Consider the following 23,534-nt stretch of genomic DNA (forward strand, 5'->3'; position numbering starts at 1 on the left):
TTCAGTTGCAAACAGTGCAGGTTTCAGCACAGAGTTTCACTGCTTAGTAATTTCTTTTAAAACAATAAATAGTTCACTGAGAGCATTAACACATTTAAAATTACAAATGTACAAAGACTTTGGGTATCAGATGCTTCAAACTTTCGAAAAACATTCAACGAGCTCACATCTTCCCGTTTTCCATTACACACACACACACACACAGGTTACCTACTGTTTCGAAAACATAAGGAACAAGGCACAGAAAAGCAAATACAAAAAGACTTTCTGAGAACATTCAGACCGCTCAAAGCAATACTGTTTAACAGCATGGGGCTCAAGAAAGGCAAATTATAAAGTATCTGAAAAAATGAGATAACTATTAAATAAGGTAACTAATCCGATATAATCCTGCGAGGCACGCGTAACTCTCCTATAAAATGCTTAACATTCTTAAATGGTGGCAGTTAAGCACCTTGCAAGATTGGGCCCTTTACATTTTGAAGTAACCTTACTGGAAAGATAGACAATTGTTCCATTTAATCTTATAAAATTATACTTTTCAAATTAGTGCAAAGCCTCATGTAAAAGTGTAATTAGTCTAATTATGGAATGCTTCAAAAATTCCAAAGTGCAAATATTAAACTTAAATTGGTTAACTTTTAGTCACACTTTAGAATTCTTTCAATAACTCATGCTCATAGATTTTTCCTTAAAAATAGCAACGCAAATATAAGAACCAAAGTCGAGAAAAAGGCATGATGTTCGCATCTCATGTAAAAACTTTGAAAATCCCAAAAGTACACTGGATGTCAAAAAACTCCAGCAAAAATTATTAAATAGCAGATTTCTGTTAGCATAATAAGACAATATTTAAAATAAGGCTTTGGTTAAATAAAAAGTTTGCTAAACTAGGAATGATGATAAAAGTGCAAAAGATTCACCAAATACATAACTTCATTTCTAAGGCAGGCATTACACCCGCCATTTACAATGGTTTGCATTGGTTTGCCAGCCTGCATTGTAATAGCTCAGATACCTATAGCCAAAACCTATGTTTATTATAGGCAAATTAAACATATGGGGTCCAATCCCGTAACTTGTTTCACCCAGAGACAGACTCAATTGTATCAGTGGAAATATATCCATTTATAGCATCATTCCTCTGCATGTTTGGGGGATCAAGGCCCCAGATCTGTAACATTCCATATAGTGAATTCACTAATGAGTGTACTCATTTCTTAGCACTTCCTGAAGTGAAGTCCTTTGCTGGCAACTGGCTGGTTGCAGCTGATTTTCTTACAAATCGAATTCTTGCAACATATGGGTAACAAAGATGATTTTTTAAAAAGTGCTTAATATTGGTCTGTAAGAATATGTACATGTTAGCTTGAGACCAAATGCTTTGCCGTGGTAGATATCCTGCACCTTGTGATTATTGGTGCACTGGTAGTTTGCTCGAGGAAAAAAGAAATCATCTGAGTCTACAGAGGAGAATGTCACCTTCATAGAGAAAATAATTTACAGTTTCACAGTCACCACACATGCTCCAGCTCTTCCTAAGCACAACGGTGCAACCTGTAAGCAAAAAAAAAAAAACAAACCAAAAAACTCTGTGAGATAAATGCAGTCAGCTTTAAGGTTTTTTTTCTTCCTAAAACTGACAGTGTTTAGTTAATGCTTGTAGTAATAGTTGTACAGCTGCAGGAGAGTGGCAATATCACCCATACTCTGTCAACGTGACTTAAAACAAAATTGCAAATTGGTCCAAAACTTGGATAAAACCCCACAGTAAAGGTGAAGATATTTTATATGACAGTGAAGCACTTTGAAAGCAATAGCAAACCCCAAGAACATGGAACAATTCTTATTGATAATTTCAATTACTTGGTATTACAGGAAAAAGAATCCTTTGTTATGGAACAAACTGGACACGTGAGCTAGACTGTCTGACAACCGAGTAATGGTTGGCAAAATGATGCATTTTTCTCTCAAAGAGAAAATGCCAACCATGACAGAGGCAATCTCTCCTTTTTCCCTCAATATTTCATAAAATATTGAATTGACAGTAATGGTTTCTGATCATGAATTGTAGGTTTTTTGTTGGGTTTTTTTTGAGCTGGGTGAAGAGGAATGGGAAAAGTCTTCCTGGAAGTTGCACACACTGTACATAGCATTCACATCAGGAAGGGATTATTTATGAAAAGATGACCAAAACCTTGAAGAAATTGATAAACTTGCTGAGAGACACATTAGAGCTAAAACGAATCTACATTTATAATTTATCTTCAGAATAGGAACTCATGTAAACGGAACCCTTTATGACAGTTTGGGGAATGTGTCAATACATTTTATTAGCAGCAGTTGAAACTGTCAAAGAAAATAGCTATACTCTTGCCAAAGAAGGACAGTTTATTAGAAGTTAACAACTGTCTGTTCAAGATAAATCATCTCAAGATGATAGACAAAGAAAAAAACCAAACTTACAACAAACTAGTAAGAAAGTGCTTCTTAAGGGAAGTATATGAATTCTCCTTGTAAAAAGAGGCACACCTGAAACAAGAGGATAAATAGCAGCGTACGGTCTGATCAGAAACTATACCTGTGTCCATTCATTTGTCTGGGGGTCATAAGACTCCACTGTATTAAGGTATGTTTGACCATCATATCCTCCAACAGCATACAACTTGTCACCAAGAAGACATACTCCCACTGCATCTCTGCTAATGCTCATTGATGCCACAGCAGTCCACATATCTGTTTTTGGATCATACCTAAAAGATAATTTGCATTATGCACTAAAACTGTTGCCAAAATTCAACAGAAAAAATGTACTTGAGCTGATACTTGCAAAGTAGTAGAAAACAGGTATCATTAGGACAGCACAGATTTGGGTCTTAATTTCAAAGGTCTTTTTCTCCCTGACTCTCTTCAGAAATGTTTCTTTAGTCATCTGGTAACACAGTCAGTACTAGCTACATATCTACATTGCTGCTTTCCATATAGTAATACATAAATACACATACAGCTGCTCTTACTACGTCTCTTATTGTATGTCTAAACATACCACTCCAGAAACAGTCCTGCTGCTACACTGTAGTAGAGCAAGTGCTTACTCCAAGTGATAACTACTACATGTCAAAGCACAGGCTGTTAAAGTTAAGTGTAGTACTAAATCAAGTTACTTGCCATAAAAGATTACCATTTCAAAACGTTCCCCCCACCACCAGTTTGAGAAAATTCTGGGGGAAACGCAAAACCCTTAAAACAATCCACAGCACTTCTTTAATCATAGCTTCATATCATCAGAAGCATCAGTACAGTAAAAGATGGCTTAATGAGAAACATTAAATGTGATTCTAGAATAATAGCAACGTTCTTTACAAGTCAAACTGAGAACTACATAGGAGAGTTCATGCTATTCTTATGCCAAGGAACATCTTTTAAATGTTAAGATTATAGCTGCTTACAGCAGAACTGATGTAATCACAGAGCTCTGAAGGGCTCTAAAGAACTATACCAAGAAAATATTTATTTGGCTAAGAGACCATCCTAAAATCACACCTGCTAAAAGCAAGTTTGGAAGATACTAGTCTTAATTTGTCTGTATGAAGAGCACAGATATAATGAGCTCTAACAATTTTATCTGCAATTCTCTAGTCAAAGTACTACAGAAAAGCATGCAAGCATAATCATAACATGAAAGTGCTGCCTGAAGCACATGCTGCAAATGGAAATATAATGTAGTGAAAGAGGGTGATTAGTGAGATACATATAGAATTTACTTTTCAATTTAAGTTATTTTATAATTAATTTAGAAATCAATGTATTTATCTGAGAAAAGCGACTTTTATTGCAAAATACAGTGGTAAACAAATACTCAGAAGCTTAGTGTGGTTTTATGAAACTGGTAATTTTTTTAAAGCAACTATTTCCATGAAGTTGATGGTCCTAAATTTCATCTCACTTAAAGAGCAAGAACAGAATGCATTACAAATTTACTGAAGTCACATGTTCTGTAATTTGTTTCAGAGAATATTGATGCATAAAAAAAATATATGGACCTATTGCTTTCTCTTGGGCTTGTAATTATCTGCATTCCTCTAAAAACTTGGTGTCTGCTAAGATGCAGCTTCCTATCTGCTAAACCTTTCTGGGGTCTTTTCTAGTGCAACTTCCATATGTTAAGTGGTATGGGCCACACTATGTATTCTGGGGTCTCTCAGGACACTGAAAGGTTGAAAACCACAGCTCTACTTTATTGTGGGTTTTTCCCCCTTTTTTTTTTTGTCTGGTTGGTTGTTTCCTTTTTTTTTTCCCTCTTTTTTTTTCTGTAGAGGGTGAATCACATCTCTCAGCATAAAGAAATTTAGTAGAAGGAGAAGATGGGTGATGAAGAATCACTGTAAATGTTGGGATATAACAGGGAAGAAGAGAAGTTTTACAATGGGGGGGGAGAGAAGAGAATGAAAGCATATTTCAGAAATTCTTGAAACTCCAGCAGAGACTTAATGCAGTGCATTATCAAGTATTTACTGTCATTCTAATTATTTTATGGAATCACGTGCTTCCGCAATTTGTAATACAGTCATTCATTAATAACTTTATGTAAAGACATACCAACTTTGGAATGACTGAATTACATTCCAGTTTCCTAGTGTCATTGGGGGATACAAGAACAGGATATTTAAGGATCCACAAACCCTAACTGTTAACTCCTTTAAAAGTTATAATATGAACTGATACAAACTTCTCATGTGAAAGAAGTTCTGCTCCATTTTTAAAAGCATTCAATTCCAAGTTGTTCTCAGTAATCAATCATAATTCATTCAATGAAATTTTTAGGAAAAAAAGTAACTTTCTAGATTAAGTGCATTAGGGAGAATTCGCTTTAAATAATCTGTCTAGGCAACATTTTGAATCATATTGTGACTACGCAGTATGTTTTTATATGTAAGTTTCCTCTGCTCATGCTAAAAATAACATGGCTGTTTTATTGGGTTTCTACTTACAACTCTTTCCATAAATCACTCTATAGAATAGCACTATTTGAATTACTAGCAGGATATGCCTTCATCAGGATATTACCTTTCTACGCAGTCTGACAGCCTGGATGTTAAGTTCGAAGCTGGGGCATCATGACCACCTATTGCATACAAGAACCCATTCCAGGTGGTTACACCTACACCACCTCTTCTTTTTGACATCTGAGCACAGAGGGTCCATTTGTTTGTATGAGGATCAAAACATTCTACTGACTTAAGACAAGAACTTCCATCTCGACCACCAACTGCATAAAGCCTACAAAGTAAAGAAAAAAAAAAAAGGTAAATATATATTGGTTGAACAAGACAAAGTTTCCAGTGATGTACAAAGGACTTTCAAGTTTGTTAAAAAAGGAAGTTTAGGAGACTTTCAACTTTCAACAGAATGTTCTGTTGCAAAAACTCAGATAAGGTTTTTCTCCAATCTTTTCCTATTGGCATGATCAACTTATAATAACAGTAACTTACAGAAAATTGATATCTGTAACACACCATTTATGTTCCAACCTATGCACATAGCTAACGTTTTCAAAATTACTTATGTGACTTGACAGACAAAGGCTCATTTCTAGCAGGGCCAGAGGGACGAATTCAGTAGTGGATCTGTGCATGCAATAACTCTGTCCTGCCTCATCTTAGGCATTCAAGGTTTTTTTTTGGACCTGGGCTTTAGTTTTTTGAATGACAGTGCTACATTAAGTCCCTCACACCCACTAGGTGGCCCAGTTTGCTCAGTTCTAACAAAAAGGTTTCTAGCATTTGGTATTAACAAAGGATTTCAACTTTTTGAAAGGCTAGAAGGAAAAGATTGGATTTAGGAGCACTTCATTATGATGAATCTTTAAAACTAACCAAATAATCAAACTTCATGAAGAGTTTATGCGCAGAGTTTATAAGCAATCTATGCTCAGAAGCAGAAATGCCCAGCACTATTATTTGGAAAGGTAGGAACTCAGAAGCCATTCTAAAAACGAAGCAACGCATCAGAAGTCCAGTTTGAGAGATCACCTGAAATATCATTTATGAAATCCTTTCATAGCCCGAGGCCCATTATAGTATGGTTAAATAATCAAATAAACATTAGATACTGTATATGATAATAGTGTGAACAATTTACAACAGTTACTATGCAGCGCTATTCAAGATGGCCTCGGTCTGGGAAACACCGTTGTTTGGCTTTTTAAATACACTGACCAAGAAACTTAAATACAAACATCTTGAACATACAATTGACCTCGTAGTTCTCAATAATCATTTTAATACCCTTTAAAAGAAATATATTTCCATGCAACTTCCCATTAATAACACAACTTGTTTAAGGTAAGGAATGTACCGAAGGATACTGAAAAACCCTGTTGCAGTTCCAAAAAGTCCATGACTAAAAATCAATCAATCCTTTATGCAACAGAGCATAAAAACCTTGCCTCCCCATGACAGAGTTTTGATCGCTTATGCAGTGATTTCACATTTCAGACATGAAGGAAGATACATTAATTTCTCTATATGAAGGTTTTGAGCAAATCATCTGAAACATAACATGTTACAGATAGATATTACTAGAAAGTGCAGATGTTACTGCTCCCTCAGCTGAAATTCTGTACGCACTTTTAAGCTTTTTAGCTATAGGCATCTGGTGTTGCTGCCTACATTAAGAGTCTAAGGAATGTTCTATAATAATAGAGAAATGTGAGGCTGTAGTTCTGGTGGGTTTCACACACCTAGGACCCTCTGCTGAATATACAGGAAGCTTCAGACCTTAGGCATCTGAGACTGCAGTTCCAAGGCAGCCCAAGGCATTCTGCTTGCTGATTGTTCAAGTTCTTCCCTCCTTCCTCACCCAATGAGCATTTCCACTCATTCCTTGAGTTGTTCCAGATCTCACTGGACCCTTTGCAGCTGCATTTCAGCTGTACTAATTTAGCAGCAGACTAACCTTCCAAAAAGGACCTGTGAAAAGCTTTTTGCTACCTTAGAATATTCAAACAGCTCAAGGGAGATGCATCAGATAGTACCTAAGCAGGAAGTGAAAATTTGTGGTTGAGAGAGTGTAAATATTCTGCCATAACCACAATACTACTCAGCAAATCAGGTTAGCCTTGTCTACTACGGTATTCCTGTAGCCACCCGGGCAAAATAGGGTTTAGATACTAATGGAAGGACTACTGGGCTCAAAAGGCTGTGATCAGCAATATGAAGTCCATCTGGCAGCTGGTTACTAGTGGTGTTCCTCCCAGGCTGATACTGCTCAATGTCTTCATTAATTATCTGAAAGATGTAACAGAAATCAGCCTTAGCAAGTTTACTGATAATATCAAATTAAGGGGAGATGCTGATGTGCTGGAGTGCTTGGTTACTATTCAGAGAGACCTAGACAGGCTGGAAAAATGGTCTGAGTGTAATCTCATGAAGTTCAGCAAAGGCAAATGCAAAGTCCTGTACCTGGGATAGCATATTGCCATGCAACAGTACACGCTGGAAGCTGACAGGAGAGGAGGCAGCTTAGCCAAAATAGACTTGGAAGTCCTGGCAGACAACAAGTCAGCAGTATGCCCTTGGAGTAATGACAGCTGATCTCCTTTATTCAGTACGTAAGACTGCTTCTGGATACTGTGTCCAGCTTTGGGCTCTCAGTACAAGATCTTGCCATACTGGAGCAAGTCCAGCTGATGGTCGCTAAGATGATGAGGGAGCTAGAACACATGACATATGAGGAGAAGCTGAGAGCGCTGCCTTTGTGCAGACTTAAAAATTCTTGAGACAGCTAAAGAGGCATCTTACTGCTGTCTTCAACTACCTAATGGGAGGTTATATAGAAGACACATAGTTGTCAGAAGTATGAATTGAAAGGAGGGAGAACAAAAGGCAAGTTCAAAGATGGGGAATTTCAACTGAATATTAGAGGAAAAATGTTGAGTACAACAGTGGTCAAACATTGGAACAGGTTGTCCAGAGAGGCTGTTGAATCTCCATCCCTGGAAATATTCAAAACTCAGATATCACCTGAGCTACCTCAGTTAACTTTGAAACTAGATCGAACTTTAAGGTTGGCCCTGCTTTGAGTTGGTGTTGGATCAGATGACTCCAGAGGTCCCTTCCGATCCAAATTATTCTATGACTCTGTGATTCCAACTGATCTTTATTTTCGTAATAACTTGAGTCAAGTACCACTTGTATTTTGAGATGCTATAGAACAATTACACTTAGCCCAAGGAAAACAATGAAAATCACTCAAAGTCTAGGAATCATGGCCTACAAATAAAGACTGAAGGAGCTGGAGTTATTCAGTCCCAACGATAGAATATTGAGGGGACATGTCTCTAAATACAAAAGGCTGTTGCAAATAGGAAAGAAAAGATGCATTTTCCATGTTTGCTTTGGATAGTACAAACAATAATAACAAATCAGCAAAAGGTATTTAAGAGTTGACATGAGGAGAACTTCTCAGGTGTATTAATAGTTAAGCAGATAGCTTAGGGAAGTTACAGAAACTTTACCACTGGAGGTTAAGAACAAGATTGCTCTGGCTATGAGTGTTTTAGATATAACTGATTCAGCTTTGGGATAGCAGAATAGATTAGGCAACTCCCTGAGGTCACTTCCAGCCATTTCCTGTGACTGCAACATAAAATGACCTAGTTGTCTGCATATGCTTTGTATTAAGAATTAGGCATATTTTCACTGAAAAACAGCTGTAGAAGCTTCAGATACCACTCCAGATTAGATTCACTCTGCCAGAGCTTACTGTTCTGAGTTAATGCAATATAACATGAGTACTCCTCCATGACTTTACAGTCATTTTGGAAGTTGATTGTTCAAACTGTCACAGCAGGAGGAAATCACTGGAGTCTCAGTGAAAAAGAACAACCATTTGCTCCTTTCTGTACTAAGGAGATGGTAACTTCTTATTAGCCCATAGAGATGGTGTCTCATAAGCGATACTGAGGGGAAGCTTTCTTGACCCAGTACAGTATCTTTTCTGTGAATGAAGAAACTTGGTTCTTAATGCTATCAACAGGTACCTATCAAAAAGAAATTATTAATAAGTCATTTAGGATGGTCCTGTAATTACATTCAAATAATGAGACAGTTAAAACAGAAGTTGCCTTCACATACTTTCCATTTAATATTGCTACACCAACAGTGCTCCTCGGAGTTGACATACTAGCTACAAAGTTCCACTGACGAGCCTGTGGATCCCATCTTTCTACTGTATTTAGGTAGCTCCAGCCATCGTGTCCTCCTACAGCATACATGGGGCCTTCCAATACAGCTACTCCTAAAAAAAACACAGATATGAAAAACGCTTCTGGATAAGGGGAAAAAAGATCACATTTTCCTAGTGATAGTCCAGAGTGCACCACAAAATATCTAAAAACAAATAAAAAGACATTTTGTTTTGGTAGCCAGTGCTGGATGTAATCTGAAGGAGAAAATATGTTCAATGAGCAGCTGGCATTAAAAACAAAGCTTCCACCCCCCTAAACTTAATTTCTGAATGTTTTTTGACCAATCCTAAAACAGATAACCTTTTAAAAATATGCCTTCAGCCTTTATAGAACTCTACATACCAAGACCATGACGATGAGTGGACATAGGTGGCATTACACTCCAAGTTTTTGTTCTAGGGTTGTAGCACTCCACAGTATTCAATGTTTTCAGTCCATCTCTGCCACCAACAACATACAATTTATCATCTAAGACTGCAACTCCAAATTGTAATCTTCGTCCATTCATGTTTGCAACAGGAGTCCACATGTTGGTACGAAGTTCATACTTTTCAATGCTTGTAGCTCCTGAATGACAAGATATGCAAGTTTAAAAAAAAAAAAAAAAAGTGTGAATTAGGATAGGTTTTATTTCAGCAATATGCTGATCCCACAAGACAGCATGACATCCAGCAGCATGTTCTTAATTCTATGTATACAAATAGTCTTTTTTTTTTTTTTTTTTTACTTCCTTAGGAATTAACTGCACCATTGTAAAGGAGGGCTTTCTCAGTGCTTTTTGAGACAAAAAAGCAGGATTTCCAACTGGTTGCCAGAATCAATCCTTTAGAAATACAAATGTTAGGAATATAAAACAACTCTTGTGAGTTGCAGTTATATATTGAAATCAACTGTTTTGTAGTATTGGGAAAAAAAATCTGAAGCTATGTGACATGAAGTACTAGAAGTGCTAACTTTAAAACAAGCAAAAGGAAACACTTTCTCTGCCATGACTTTTCTAACTTGTCAGATTCCTTCTAACTACCATTAAACAGTAAGGAAGTGTCTATAAAAAAAAAGAAAATCCACGTAGCTCTGACAGAGCCATATAACAATTAGTCAAAAAAGCATATTTTTGGGGTTTTTTTTTATGCACATGCAGGTCACCTTTGTGCCCTTTCTGTCATTTTCTTCCTTTTCCAAATTACTTCCCACTCAAGTAAATAAAGATTAGTTTTCACTCAATTCAACGTTTCACTACTCAGAAATCAGATATTCCCTTGGTAATTTCAAATCAATCATGATGCTTGCTTCCAGAATGTTTATGGTATTATCAAAGCTATGTAGGTTTTTTTTACCTAATAAACAGTTTACATTGAAGACGCTTCATGTTTTATACTGCAGAATCTTTGAATTTTAGAATTAACATGTTGTAAAAACATCTATCAAACATTTCTTTTAAAAAGAACCACAGCAGCTCATCAACTAATCATATAAGCCAATACCTTTTGTTGCATCCATTCCTCCAACTGCAAACAACACTCCCACTGTAGATTTTCTAGGTTTGGTGCGAGGACTTTGCAACATAGGTCGTCTCTCTGGTAACAGATGGTACTTCATTGCTTCCATAATGAGTTTTTGACATTCAATGTCATCCCTAAAGAGCGCATTATTTTCCATATCTGCCAGAAACTGTGAAAAAGAAAGAAAATTAAACAAGCTGTATTGCTATAAACCACATGAAGGATAAAAACAAGATTACAAGAAAACATTTTATCCAAAGACTTCCACTGACTTTTTTAAAAGCTATGTATTTTCAAGATGATCACACATAAAAGAGACTAGGGTAAAGATAAACTTGTAATAAAGAAAACATTCACATTTTAATCCCTGCTCAGTGCAGGGGGCTTGGACTAGATGACCTGTAAGGGTCCCTTCCAACCAAACATTCTATGATTCTAACCTAAGCCATAAGTAAAAAAAAAAAAAAAAAAAAAAAAGGAAGGCCATCTGATCTTAATGGATAATTTAAGCTTAATGGTCCAAAGGAAAAAACCAAAATCTCCTCGTGTTCCACTATAGGTATGTTCAAGGAAATGGAATCAGGCTCCTGGTATGTAGGTCAGTTTAAACTCATGCTCTTACTCCTGAATCCACCCAATCCAGACATCTGTAAAACCCACTTCAGGCACAGGCTGAATATTTTAATATATATTCTATTCCTCACTCTGACAGTGACCCAGATCATAGTATATCAATTAATACAAGCCTTTGTTAAAAAATTTAAGATCAAGGATGCAAGCAAATTTGACAAGTGTTAAATTTTAAATCTGACTTAAATAAAATTCAAGTTAAATAAAGGCTACTAATAGAAGTTGTTAAGTTTAAAGATTCTGAAGTCCTTTGTACTCCATGTTTATCAGACTGCAGAAAAAATATATAGCAGTTTGAGTGTCCCAACTGTAATTATTAGAAGTCTATAGGCAACTGACTTTTTTCTGAGCTGCGAGACACGGCCCGAGTAACAGAGAAAAAAGCAAGTGAAGTGCCCCACTGGGACTTGAGTCTCCTTCTCTGGAAATATTCAAAGCCCGCCTGGATGAAGTCCTGTGTAGATTGCTGTAGGAGAGCCTGCTCTAGCAGGGGGGTTGGACTAGATGATCTCCCGAGGTCCCTTCCAACCCTTGCGATTCTGTGATTCTGTGACTTGGACAGTTGTCAAAACAATGAGAAAAAGGCAAATGCCTCTGAATTGCCATCACAAAATCCAACAGTTTGTGAATATTAGAAATATAAGTCCACAAACCAGAATGAGAGGTCATTGTTGAGCTGCTCATAGCCAACCAATACGAGTTACAAAATTCCTGTGAAATTAGTAATCAGGAGTACTAAAGGAAGGCATTATGACATAGTTGTGCATAATATGGCGTACATATCCCTAGCTTAAAGCTGCCTTAGGACTACAAAGTGGCAAACATGACATCCATATTTCTAGAAGAGATACAGATAAGTACAGACTGCTGAGCCTGAGCCATCTCTGTATCAGGCAAATCAACAGAACCTATGACAGAAAACATTATTAACATACACAGAGAATAAAAAAAAAAACAAACCCCAAACTTTCAAAGCCCTTCACCAGCAACTTTTGAGAAAACTGAGCCTTACTTTTGCAGTATTTCTCTAATTGGCTAGTGTTCTGATTCTATTTAAAACAGCAAATTAAAATGTTCTCACGTAAATTAGCAGAGGGAACTTAAATTTTTATTCTGTACTTTAAGTACCTCCTATTGTTTCTTCTCTTGACCCAAAGCACCACTTACCACTTGTGTCACTTCAGAGACGCTTTGGGTTTATAAGACAGTAAACTAAAAGCCATCTTTTAAGTGCCAGCATGCAATGCTATAAAAATGCACATGGTTTAAAAAAAAACAAACCAAGACAAAAAACCCCAATCCACAATGAATCTCTACTGTCCTAAATCGGACACTGTCATACTTGCATGCATGAAAATTAAGGCTTGTAAACAACATGACCAATTCAGACCTCCAACATATTTTTCTGATAGACAAGCAGCATTTAATATTTAAAGGAACACCACGTCTGTATATATGGGTTTTGCAAACAGATGCAACCTGCATTTTCTTCAGTTTCTAACCCATCCACACACCCCCTCATCCCTCCCTCCCCCCAAGAAGTTTTCTCATAGCATAGTCTCAATTTCTGAAAGCAACTTCATCTCAGTTAAAAAGAAATGCAGTCTAAGACTGTTTTGGTACTCAAGAAACCTGTAGGCTCTTGAAACTAACCCTATTGCATTACAATTTTCTGTAAACATTCTTCACTCAACTTGGAATGGGATTACTTAAATGAAAACAATTTTTTTTCCAAGTTTTAGCATTTACATAGCTCCTTATATTAAAAACATTTATAACTGAGCAGTTACAAATGATGTGTTAGCAGAAATTATAGTCATTGGAAACCCAATGATGAGAAAGGTAGTGCAGATACTTAGATACTAAGAATTTCTGTCTACAAGGAAGCTGAACCATCCTATGTTCAGAAATTACTTAATCATCTTTTTCATTGATTTACCAGAGATGGAATACTTGCCACCTTACAGCTTAAGCAGCTGACAAATATTCATCTTTAGCCTCTGTAAGAGCAAAACCAGACTTACAAATAGTTTGCATTAACCAAAGGGATGACAGAATGCTATGTACAAAGAGATGCATAAAACCACAACCAATAAAACTGACAATTCCCAGTGCTACAGTTTCACGTATTTCCCAAAGTTGTTTTTTTATTTTTTAAAGTGTATAATCTAATATTCTTTACATCTCTGCTCGCAACAGTATTGATCTCAGCAAGTTGTTCAATTTTCTAATTTCATTTCTTTCAAATATAAATAGGTTTCAAAACCCTTCAACCATAAAATTGGAAACCTTTTCATTATGTTATGTTTGCTGTCAGATTGCCTAATGTCATGCGATCATGAAGCAAAACATGATTCTGAAACCGCTAAGATTGTTTTGGGCACTTCAAACCAATTTTCTCAATGCACTAGTTGTTCCCATATTAAAATCACAGCTTTAACACTTAGATTTGTTAAAGAAAGTAGTAAATAAAAAGGCAACATAAAAATACTGTATTAGAAATATAAGTATGTATTTGGAGAAGACATGAAAACCTAAAGATAAAATAATAAGTGAAATATGATATTGCTTTTGTGTTTCATTCTGCTAATTTCCTAACCAGGTACTGAATGGACATAATTTGATTTCAGTACATATTTCTGGGATAAATTCTATACTTTCAGTTTCTAAAAATGTTTCAATTACAGTCAGTTAAGTAAAAGGAATACAGCAGTGATTACTTGGTTATCAATTAACTAAATGCTCAACAAACTAATTATTTCTTCCAGGTCAACTGGCTTACACTGTATTATGTTTCTAGGAAAAGTGAATTACAAAGTCAAGGCCACAACTGAGAAAATCATGCCATCGCATATATAATAATCACTATGGAAATATTAATACTAAAATGCCTGCTAGTGAAACTTACTATCTAGCAAGAGGATACCAGATTAGAGGTAATACACAGAATGTTGTGTATGTGATTTACCACTAAGCATGAATCTAATTCAGTTTTTGTTGTGTTAATGAATTCTACTTATTATTCAGGTTCCAGAAAAATCCTGTTTATTTCATTTAATAGAGGTAATTCTCACTAAACAAACTGAAAACTCTAAGGCAAAATCCTTTGACGGTATAGTAAGTGTTAAATATTACTAATGAAAATCCAGCAAGGAAGGCTAGCACAAGAGAAGAAGGGGGGGGAAAATCAAACCTAGTTTACATGCATGCTATCAGATAACGAATGCAATGCTACCCATGGCACTAATAAGAGTAGTCATTCCTACAGGACTAGGAAAACTGTAATTCACAACTATTTAAACAAACTGAGCTTAAGTCTTCCTCAACATTGTGTATACATGTCTGAGAAGGAGAAAAAGTATTGATTGGGAAGAATAAAAAAGTACTCAAAGATGGGTTATCAAGAGTTAATAGAAGAAAAATCACTCCAAATAATTTATTCAAATTGTATTTCCTAAATCTCAAGGATAGCTATAATTATATGAAGGAAATTTAATGATCCAACTAAACTGTACAAGTTCCACAAAGAAGAAATTTTAAAAGGACACACCTCCTAGTGACAAACATATCCTTGATAGGCATTTTTCTAGGCAACAGAAGCGATTTTTTCCTAGCAGCTCCACCCCTTCTTGTGTCCTGACTGATCAGGTTAGGATCAGAATATGGTGCAGTTCACAAACAGATGCAAACTGTCATGCTGATACAACACGCTAAGTCCTTATATGCAGCTCTAAGAATCCAAATCATTAAGAATCCTGAGGCTTTTATGATTTCTCACTATCAATATATTGATGCTGTAGACATTATGGCCACTGTAACCATGGTATAAACTAGAGAGGAATTGAACAATTTACTTGTGGAGCAAGCAGAGGCAGTCTAATGTAAGCCAGGAGTTTACTGAGATCTTTCCTTCTCTGTTCCAAATCATGTCGAACCCACGTAAGTAGTGCATTCAGTATAGTTTCTTCATTAGGAATATTCATGTCATCGCTTGCTAAAAGCTTTGCAATTTCAGTGGCTGGCAATAATAGAAATTCCTGGTTTCTAATTACTTCCATGAAGTTTTCCTGAAAAAGAAAAGTATTTTTAATACAGGCGACATCATACTTTGAAGACATTTTATGGAACTTCTACTACATCTTCCCCTCTTTTCCTTCCCTTCACACCATCTCTCAGTTGTGCCAGTACATACCACTGGAGAACTGACCTGGGAAGGGAGAGAAAAAAGAAAAAAAAAAAGAAAGAAAGAAAAAAAAAGGTAAAATAAAATTTTACTGAGTTATTTTGACCCCTGATCATTTCCCTAAGTCTATCACTCCTACAAACAGATGTGCTGAAGCAACTAAGGCAGAAGCATATGGACAGAGATGAGCACTGCGTTGTGGGGTTTACTATCTTGGCACTGCAAGTTGAAGAAATACTTTCTGAAGTATAGTTTAAAAAATAAATAAATAAAAGGTGCAGCTTGTTCCTGTTGACAGTGTAAACTACAATGTAAGATGCTTTGTTAAGCGAAGAGCAACAACATGTTACAACTACTGGACACATCTGTTTTCATTACTGCTAGATTAAACTATGGCATTAAGTCTTCAGAGGAAATAAACAACACTAACAATTTCATTGTTTATTTTAAATGGATTATTTTAAGTTTATTTTACTATTTTGTAGGTTTTATACAGCTGATCTGATTGACTGGGGAGCAAAACATACAAAGAATCCACAATAACTGTACAAGCCTTGCTTTATTAACAATATTTACTTTGATAGGATTCAATTTCCTAACTTCCATCTTGTCATTTCCAGCAACAAATCCTTACTTCAAAATAGGAAAGTCGCAATATGTAACATTTCTGACACTGATATCCTATTACTTCGTAATACTAGGACTTGCAGAATATTCTTTAAGAATTCTCATGAACTTTGGCAGAAATAGCAGAGAAGTACGTAGAAACACAACCATCACTATGAACTTCCAGTGGAAACCTGAATGTAACAGAAAAGGGTGAGATCATGTCTATCCTCTTTCCCCATACACCTTTACAAGGCAGCAAAGGAAAGAAAAGTAAAAGCAGTCTATGAATCACAACACATTCTTATAGCTCAAAACCCTGTTAACCTCGTACTCCAAACTGAGAGTAACTTCATGTCAATAAAATGGTATTACAATCAATTTTGCAAACGCACTGTTTGCTAGATAGGTAGCCAATGGGATGCCGATTTTGCTCTGCCGCCACATGTACCTCTAAAACACTTGGGGGATAAAGTGCATTACATCCACAGACAGGGAACTCTAACTGGGCCTAATATCAAAATTAGCCTTACTCAGTTTAATGATTTACTTACTTGTTTAATGATTTAAAAAGAAGGAATTGTACACTAATGAAAAAACTCTGGATTAGAAGCACATACTTGTTGGAAAAAAAAAATAGGATTTTTAGGTCAAAAAACAGGGAGAAACTTGGGAGCAGAAGCAGGACCTGCACTTCAAAACAGGTACAAATTTAGCATATAAAATAGCAACAAAAACATACAGTACAGTTTGGCATTGCATATGCAAAGGGCATCGTGACAACAAAGTGAAAAAGGTAACACTTCTTCCTTTTTATTGCTTAGCCTAATCATTTCAAAACTATACCTCACTACTCCAAAATTATTAACTAAAGAATGCTGAGCAAAGAGGAAAAAACTAATAAGGAGTAAACCAGTCCACCTTACATGAAAGCCATGCACACGTAAGATGGCTACAAGACGGTTAAGGGGAAAGATCAAAGTGACTCCACTCCAACAGGTAGGTCTGGAGTTAAAATCAGGAAAATAATTGAAAGTGTTATTTGTGCACATAATTGTATTCCTGGATAGAATTTTGAATGAAAAATTTTGCATTTAATGTCTGAAAAGCTTTCCTACTAGAGAGATCCAATTGGCTACAGAAAGTAGTGCTTCCAAGTGAAAACTGTAGTAGATTAGAAGGGAGATAGAACTGTCTTTTCCTCTTTAATTCATTTAAAACTCTGTTTTACATAATGAAAGCTAAGAAAATGAGCAAATACAGTAATTAAAAACAGTGAAAGGACTGTACCAATATTCTGTAGCACTACACATGCACTGTTATTTATTTTACTCTGATATCAAATGCTTGGGAGTAAAATCAAAGTTGAAAGATGATCAAAATTATTTCCAGAGTTTAAACATGCAGTTCACAGAAATTCAGATTCCACCGAGTTTGTTTTTTCCACTGCTTTTTTTTTTTGTTGATTCTCTGTCCTATAGAGTATGCAAGCTGGAGCTGTGCTTTTAGTTTTGCTGAATAAACAGGCAGTGTGCACTGACAAAGAGAAAAGCCAACACTTACTACCTTAAACTTTCCATATTGTCTATCCGGATCACAGGAAGAGGAAGGGGAAAGCACCTGCATGGAAAATTTCCTTTGTCTCTGAAGGCAACGACAAGCTGATCTTGCGTAAGTCAGTCAGGGATCCTCTTTGGAAAGCTTTTTTCCAGCTGGATTTCATCACTTCAACAGCTGTTGTATGTAAAAAGCCTGATTTTCCTTCTTGTTGCTTGCAGACAATTGCTTTCTGATGGGAACAAGTTCAACTTCCTCTTGCTCCCATTCTATTTTTAAAGCAGAGACTCCTTTTGAGCACAGTATCAAAGCATTCCACTGGGAATACAGCCACTCTTTGGCCTACGTCTGGGGTTTTTTATAATCAGAATCTGACAATTCCTCTTCCTCTACAGACAGAGATTCTGAAGACAAAAAGGAGGAGCCAGTGTATCTCCTAGCATTCTTAACCTCCTCATTAGCCTTTTCTTTCCTTCTTCTTATGGGAACTCTCTGTGGAAGAACAGGATATTTCAGAGAACAAACGGTCTGCAGTTTCAGTCCCTTGCTTTCTGGTTCTGAAAGTAAAAAAAAAAAAAGTTTCCCACCCCCAAAATTAGCTCCTCAAAGAGCTTGGAAACTTTATCAAATGAGTAGCCTGAGGTTTATGTATTAGCTGAAACAGGGACACGGAGTCCCTGTGCTCAATGTTGTGCATTGCTCATTCACATCATAACCTTAAATTCACCCTTCCGCAACTGCAGAGTGAATACTACTGATATTCTTAACCACAGGTCTGCCTTGGACTTGATACAGAGAAAAAAAAACCAAACTAAGAGCACATAAAAGATAAGTCGTCATGACGTTTAATTTTAAGTGGTACTTAATCCCCACAGTGGGATCCAGTGAGATGGTTAGTGTCCCTCTACACCCTGTCAGAAGGATTAGAACCTCAGAGAGCATCCAGAACACCTGCAGGCTGAGAAGGATGGTACACTGAGGTGAGGGTACACTGAGGTGGCCCAACAGGCAGCTCTAACCACAGGGTTTAAATTCTGAACCTGGACAGCCAAAAAGCAAATGGTGCTTGACTCGCAGGATCTGAATGAGAACAAACAGGCAATGTACTTTTGTATACCGGCTGCTTCAGTCAGCTGGTCAACTGGGATATGAATTCACTAAGAACTGAGCTATCTGACCTCCTGGTATTCATAGTCAGATAGATGTCAGATAGCAGCTCCTTTTACTTTTAGTCAGCTTTCACTGCTGTATTCAGCAATAAACCAATCTAATGCTTTCGGTGTGCCCAGGGTTCGTTTAGAGTACAACTATTGTAGCTTGCCTCCTCTCTGCATAGTTTCTGGATTCCAAAACAGGCTGGGCAGCATGCAGAAACCTATTTAGTCTTGCCAAGGCAGTACTGATCTGTTGTGCTAGGCAGAAGTTAGGGAACTTGAAAGCCAGAAATGTCTTTGGTTTTCACAGGTGAAAATAAGTGAATGAGTATTCTCCAAGTCAGATGATTACTGAGCAGGATATTTTGGACTGCAATTTCAGGTACAAGAATATAAAATCCTTGTTTTAGGCACTAACACCATCTTTGGGTCTGGCCCTTTGTGGACAAAAAAAATACTGAAATTTCTCCCCTTTTCATGCTCCCCCCTACCAAAAAACTAAACTGTCTTGGCCGCTGCAAGAAAAAAGGCAAATTATGCCTCCTTGATTCCTCCTCCCAAATCATAAACTCCATATTGCAATGATTTTTTTGTTACCCAGTCCTCTCTAAGTTTTTCTTCTTATAAACAGCCATTGGCTCAGAAATCATGCAAACGCCAAAAATTAACTTTATCTGAATCTCGTAACATTATTGCTGCTCATGTACTTCTGAAGACTTCTGATGACTTCTGATGAAAATCAAAATGGCTTTTCACTCTGCTTTAAGCATGGGAAGCTGAGCAACAAAGATTACAATGCTATATGCACAGAGATTGGCTCAGGAACTATCACGTATAATGTTTAGAATGTCTACTTTTTTGGTTGAAATTAAGAAAGTTAAAACCTGGCTACTGAAGAAGCTACTGACACTTATCTAAGAACACCTCACTACTCACCATAGATATTTCATGTTCTGGAAATAACACAGGCTAGCTTTTCCTCATCTATAAGTATTAATTTCCCTTTGGTTTACTTTTTTTGGGGAAGAGGAGCTATTGGTTTTCATTCAAGGTACACTACCAACTGTTTCAAACAAACAACATGACAAAAGGGGTGTTTCTTCTGACTTTGTGAAGACAGCAAGAAAAACGCACAGAAGGCATTTTTGTGCAAAAAGGCTTTACGAATTAAGGTGAACAGATATACTACTGGCCAGCCTAATAAAATTCCTAAATTTCTAATTGTATGACCCCAATAATATATATAAACTACAGCAAACCAGGATAACCTTTGTATAAAAGGTACCTTTACCCAAATACATCTCATGATTCTGTCAACTGTATTTTAAAACCCCAATGCATAAAAGTTGCTTTTTATACAGCATTAAAGCCACTACTGATCACTTCAGTTTATTTCACGTTTCACTTATTGCATCCTGAGGATTTTTCAAGCTTTAGTTTGCAATGTCAAAAATTGACCTGTTTTGATGATAACCTTACAAATTATTCTCCTCTGAAAAAACAACTTATCAACTGTCAACACAGTAAGCAATAAAGTAATGCAACACTAAAGTCCTTTCAGCATAACATACATCTACATCTTTAACATGAAGTGCAGCATTCAACTCATTCTTACTAATTTATTTTTTTAATTGCTCTGTATTATGTGATTAAAATCATGCCATAAAATCACACTAACGCTTTCCAATGACACTAATGAACATTATTCAGACAGAGCAGGTCTATTAACCGAGGTAGGCCTTCTGGGACTGGTCCTCCAGTTTAAGCAAATTCTCATTTCAGCTGAATTCCTAGTCTTCATGTGAAGAACTATTTTAATGAAGCAGGTAAGATGATTATCAAATTACAGCACGTGTAATAAAACCCTTTAAAACCAAGAAGTTCTTTTAATTGCAGAAAAACAGTTAGATGGCAATCTTTTTTTCTGTCAAAGGAAAATAAAATCTCACAGAAAATAATGTATGTAAATTCAAATTTGAAGTATTTTATATTCTTCATTACCTTCTACTTCAAGTGCTTTAAAAGAACCAAAATTACATGGAAAAGCCAGAAATATATACTATACTCAGTATAATCCCCCATTGTTCTATGCTGCCCACTGCAGCATAAAAATAATTCATCGTTTTAACAAACAGAATTTCCAGGTACTACAGGTACGCTTAACCCTTATGCTCTAATACTTCTTAATGGAAAGAACATGAAGTGGCTAGCACTTACTACTGTTGAACATTTTCTTTTTTCAAACAGCTTTTAAACAAATGAAATTACTTGGGGATTTATTTTAATTGAAGATTCAATTGGACTATACATTTCTATGCAGTTTCCATAGCAACATTCATTTCAAACTAAAGAAGCTGCTTCTCTATTACTCATTATTACTAAAATTCAATTTCATGTCTCTGTTGGAACTAAACAACATTAAAAGAGGCCTTGGGAAGAATCCATCTAGCACAACTAATTAGTTTTGAAAATGGCTTTTTAAAATGCACCTAATTTAAATTTCATCCACGTCAAAGCCTTAAAAGCAACAATTTTGCCACTGAAGTAAACAACGGCCAAAAGGCATACAACTACTTCCCTGTGGTCGGAACAAGATAGGTGCTGTAAAAGAATGGCTTTTACGGAGTTCACAGCCCCTTTCTGCCACAAATCATGAATTGCCAGTCAAAATAGTAAGAATATAATCCCTAACATTCATCTTTAAAGATGCATTAGTCTAACATTTATTACCGTTCTGATCCTGGCACTCCACTTATAAGGAACATGACAATAGCACAGACCAAAATACACACTTATTCTGAAAAAGAACAAATAGGTCAGAGGTGGGAGGTTCTCTTTTTGCATACTTTTTGTATCACTGTCTCGCTCACCATTAATTCTAATATTCCTCAAAGGCATAAGCCACATTTATCTTTACTGTTTCATCTGACTGTCTACCTAATTGCAGTCTCCTTATTTGTGTTTGAGCAATAAGGAAGAGCAAGAATAGAAACAAGTTACAATCTGCACACTATTTATTGACCTGGTTTGGTAAATTTCAGCATGTACATGATTTTAAATACATCAGAGATTTTAAATACATCCACTCACTGAGGAAGAACATTCTATCATATAAAAAAAGAAGAGCTACTTTGAACTGTTATACATGCTAAGTCATTCCATATATACAAACCAAGTTATTCTAAGCCAAGAAGAAATAGCTTTTAAACCAGCAAAAACTAAGGCAGCAAGAGGAAAAGCCATGGATTTCTAATACTAATTACAAGACAAGAAATCACACTTCTTGGACCTAAGCCAGTAGCTTAATGGCAATGCAATGCCATGCCACATAAGCAAATTAAATACTATCTTCATTCTCACATCTCTTATGCAGTATCTGCATGCCCTCATTCAGGTCCCAAGAGCTTACATAGGCAAAATTTCATCAAGAAGAGAGAAAAATGCCTCACAAAACTGCAAAGAAGAGATGAACTGACTTGCCTCAGAGATAATTCTGCCACCTTCTGCTGATAACACTACTAAATTACGCTTGTGAGAAGGAAAAGAAGAACATTTTACATTAAAATAAAAGGATTACTATTAAGAAAATGAAGTTTAATTAAGTTGGCAGATCAGTCTTTCTATAAAGTAATTCTGAAAATATCACTGGAAAATTTATATTTAGTCACATATTGCCTAGCCTAAGATTAAATTGGTCGATACCATCCTGACATCCCATTACTAAGAAATTAAGGATAATGCAGAATCTATATTGATTAATGCCCACATTCATACCCCAAGTATAACTTAGAACCTGATTATTCCAGCTCATTACAAAACAAGAATTCTACAGTTTCATTTAGTAATGTGTTATTTTGGACTAGATGATGGCAGCTTGCCCACTGTTCAGTTTGTAGTTTTTGACTGACAGAAAAAAGAACAAGCTTTTGAATGATTTTATTAAATACATTATCACATAATCCCATTACTGTTACAGAGAACCATTAATGCTTGCCTATTTCCTTCCAACTCTAAACCAGCAACTTTATTTTGTCATTTTTCATCATGGGAACATATGTGCATTCTTGCTTGGAAAATGATCAAGGCTTTCTGGGGGAAAAACATTAGTATTTTATTCATGAAAACATTCTGTATTTTCCTTACTAAATAAAGTGGATGATACTTAAAATAACAACATACCATAGTGTAATTGTGAGCCACCTTGTGCAAGTCAGTGCAACCCTGAGCATCAGCAAAAGATCGTATTCCAAGGCAATTGGATGGGTGAAGCTGCTTCATTAGGAATTTACAGCATGCTTCTACAACCTGAGAGAGCTGAAGAAGGCAAGCTGTAGACAACAGGCACTCAATGTTATCTTCTTTTAATTCAAGGCGACCTAGTAACATTAGAAAGGAGATCACATTAGTTTGCTCATAGAATTTGTTAAATTCCCTAAAACTCAGAGGCAACAGAGTTATTTACAGATTATATGATACAATATAAGGCTTAGCAAACATCACCCTCAACAATAAATAACCAGCTTTTCAAAATTAGTACCTATAATGATGTCAGGAAAGGGAATCCTAATAAGAATCCTTTTTTTGTCAATCATGATACATTTAAAATATTCACATAATTTGTTAACTAACTGAATATAGTATTATCAGAGAAA

The 23,534-nt window shown here is 36.1% G+C and overlaps 1 protein-coding gene across 4 annotated transcripts in view; it reads right to left on the bottom strand.

The window, feature by feature from the left end:
- Positions 1 to 23,534, bottom strand: part of KLHL5 (kelch like family member 5) — a 62,645-nt gene continuing 39,111 nt past the window's right edge. For all 4 annotated transcript variants that reach the window (XM_035896765.1, XM_035896764.1, XM_035896763.1 and 1 more), the window contains exons 4-11: positions 23,062 to 23,258; positions 15,237 to 15,449; positions 10,735 to 10,921; positions 9,593 to 9,817; positions 9,138 to 9,300; positions 5,068 to 5,280; positions 2,582 to 2,753; positions 1 to 1,557 (exon numbers count right to left, since the gene is read on the bottom strand). In XM_035896765.1, coding sequence (XP_035752658.1) covers positions 1,501 to 1,557; positions 2,582 to 2,753; positions 5,068 to 5,280; positions 9,138 to 9,300; positions 9,593 to 9,817; positions 10,735 to 10,921; positions 15,237 to 15,449; positions 23,062 to 23,258 — 1,427 coding nt within the window. In that variant the 3' untranslated portion in view covers positions 1 to 1,500. The remainder of the gene's footprint in view (positions 1,558 to 2,581; positions 2,754 to 5,067; positions 5,281 to 9,137; positions 9,301 to 9,592; positions 9,818 to 10,734; positions 10,922 to 15,236; positions 15,450 to 23,061; positions 23,259 to 23,534) is intronic.

The sequence above is a fragment of the Egretta garzetta genome, unplaced genomic scaffold (assembly GCF_000687185.1).
Source record: "Egretta garzetta isolate BGI_Z169 unplaced genomic scaffold, ASM68718v1 scaffold256, whole genome shotgun sequence".
Classification (NCBI taxonomy): Eukaryota; Metazoa; Chordata; class Aves; order Pelecaniformes; family Ardeidae; genus Egretta; species Egretta garzetta.